We start from the raw sequence: 2455 nt of genomic DNA, 5'->3' as shown, positions 1-2455 counted from the left end.
CCCCCCCCACGCTGCCTACATCCCCTCTCTACTCACCGCCACCCGCCCCAATCCCGGCTGCGTCTACGAAACTGTCGCCCTTCATCCTGCCAGCCATCTCTGATACCTCTCTTTAGGTTAGAAGAGGGAGACACACCCCCCCCCCCCCCGGCCCAGGGAGGTGCTACCACAAACTGGAACAGAATGACCCGGAGGCGGTCGTGGGGCACAAGGAAGATCTGCGACGCTCCTTCGAGGCTCTGCGCGAGCGGAGCCGAGGAAGACCAATGGGAAGCGTCCCGCGTGACATGCGTAGACGCCGGGATTCAAGGGAGCATTTGGCTGCGGCTTGGGCCTGGGACCCTCCCGGGGACCGATCGGGGGCGCTTTACCTGGACCCGGACTTCGGGTAGGTTGACCTTGCCTGCCAGCTCCTCGCGGCTGTACACGTCGGGGTAGTGAGACTTCTCGAACGCGCGCTCCAGCTCGTGCAGCTGGTATGTGGTGAAGGTCGTGCGGTTCCTCCGGTGCTTCTTCTTGGGCTGCTCCTCGTCCGACAGCTTCGCGTCGCTGGTGGCGGGACCGACCGGCAGCCCTGGGCTCGGCCGCGCCTCCCCAGGCTCCTTGGGGCAATAGGGTCGAGGGGCTGGGACGAAGAAGCCCCAGAAGGTCAGGGACACTCCCCGGAGTATCCCTGGGCCCAGTCGGCCTACCCTGGGACGCCGACAGCGGGACGCGGGCTCCTCCCGGGCGTTGGACCGGGAGGTCGGGGATAAGGCTCCGGGGGGCCTCTAAGCTTTCTCTGAACGCAAACTGGAAGCTTATATACACCCCCAAACCCAATCCCGCGCCCAAATGCCTTAATAAAAGTCGAGGCAGGGGCTCCGTCCTCCTGCAGAGCTCCTAAGTTTGGGCACGCCTCAGGGCCCCACCGCGGCCGGGGGTGCGCACTCACCTTCGTACTCGGGAGCGGGCACCGGGGCAGGCTGCGCGGAGGGCTCGGCGCCTCCCCCCGGCGCCTTGGGGCAAGCGGCCCGCGCGCCCGGCCTCCTATCCCGCTCCTTCGCTCCCCGAGCGCCCGGCTCCGCCGAGAAGGAACCGAGGATCCCGTCGTCCTTGGTAAATCCCAGGATAGCCTCGATGCTGTGCAGCCGCGAGGTGCTCCCTCCCGGGCTGCGGAGCAGGTGGCCGGCCAGCGAGAAGCTGCCGTCGGCCATGGCGGGGGCGCAGCCGGGCAGGTGCATGGGGAGCGCCAGGAGGCGGGAGGGCGCGGCCCGCGCTCTCGCAGCGCAGCCTGCTCGGGAGACCGAGAGAAGAGGCTCGAAGTCGCCGCTTCCCGGGCACGGCGGTCCCACCCGCGGGGGCCCGACCCAAGGTCAAGCTCGGCGGGCGACGCGGGCCCCGGCTGCGCGCGCTGGAGGCGGGCGAGCGCTCGGCCGGCGGCCGCCGGGGTCTCTGCAGGAGTCTGAAGTTCGGACTCGGGGCAGCCGGGGCTCCGGGTGCTAAAGGCGGCGAGCCCGCTCGCCCTGGCTCCTCCCCTCCCGCCCCGGCCCCGGCCTCTTCCCTCGGCCCCTCCCCCCGCAGCGAGGCGGGTCCTTCCCTCGCCCGCCTCGGGGTCCTCGTTCCGCCGCCCCGGGCGGGGCCGCCGCGCCGAACTTTCCACCCTCCACCTCTCGATCCGCTCCAAACGCTCCACACACAACCCCGAGGGAAGTGCGGTGGGATGTTTGACAGGCCTGGGGACCCGGCTCTGGGGCCCGCTCCCCCCGGTCTGGCCTCAACGGGGCCGACGCCCTTTGCCTCACCTTCCCCCACCACCCGGTGGGCTTGCCTCGCTGCTCGGGCTTCCCTCCCCCTTCCCTCCCCCGACCCCAGACTCGCCTCTGCCTTCAGGCACACTTTCCTCCGCCCGGGCTGAGTGCCCGGGGCGACCTTTGGAAAGACGGAGCGTACCGCTTCCAGGCTCTGGGGCGTAGGGAGTCAGTCCGCGCACGCTACTTCTCAGTTTGAGTTTTCCCTTCGCCCTCTTTTTATTCCCAAGGGCACTCCTCTTTCGGCTCCGTAGGCCCAAACCTCGGTCTTCGGGTTTATTTTGTTTGTCTCTATATTTTTAACTACTCCTGCCTGTCTCCTCGGACTCGCGCGGCCGGCAGGCCCCCTCACTCCAGGGCCGAACCCCAGGAGGCGGTGGGGCCATCTGTGCCTGCACGCCCGGTGACCTCAAGTGCCCCACGCCCAGCAGGAGGCTGGGAGGCCCCGAGTCGGACACGCCGCCAGGCTCAGGCCCAGTGGAAGACCCGACAGGGGTCCCTCACCCTCGTAGACTGTTCCTGGAGAACCCTCTCCCCACCAAACAATCTGCAGGCCAAGGAGAAGGCCCAGCCTCAGGCTGGCTGGAGAAGGACCCTCGTCTGGGGTGCAGGCCTCTCACGTCCTTGGGGGGGGGGTGCGGTTATAGGCGGAATCTGTTGCATGC

At 68.8% G+C, this 2455-nt stretch overlaps 1 protein-coding gene across 1 annotated transcript in view; it reads right to left on the bottom strand.

The window, feature by feature from the left end:
- The window catches only part of RAX (retina and anterior neural fold homeobox), a 4526-nt gene extending 3303 nt beyond the window's left edge, over positions 1 to 1223 (bottom strand). The window contains exons 1-2 of the mRNA XM_047086174.1: positions 935 to 1223; positions 372 to 625 (exon numbers count right to left, since the gene is read on the bottom strand). Of these exons, the coding sequence (XP_046942130.1) occupies positions 372 to 625; positions 935 to 1223 (543 nt within the window). The remainder of the gene's footprint in view (positions 1 to 371; positions 626 to 934) is intronic.
- Between the last annotated feature and the right edge of the window lie 1232 nt (positions 1224 to 2455).

This window comes from Lynx rufus, unplaced genomic scaffold, assembly GCF_022079265.1.
Source record: "Lynx rufus isolate CCGP_SWC_20201006 ecotype Redwood Valley unplaced genomic scaffold, mLynRuf1.p SCAF_20, whole genome shotgun sequence".
Classification (NCBI taxonomy): domain Eukaryota; kingdom Metazoa; phylum Chordata; class Mammalia; order Carnivora; family Felidae; genus Lynx; species Lynx rufus.
The sequence above is the reverse complement of the archived record's forward strand: the minus strand, read 5'-3'. Positions and strand labels throughout refer to the sequence as shown.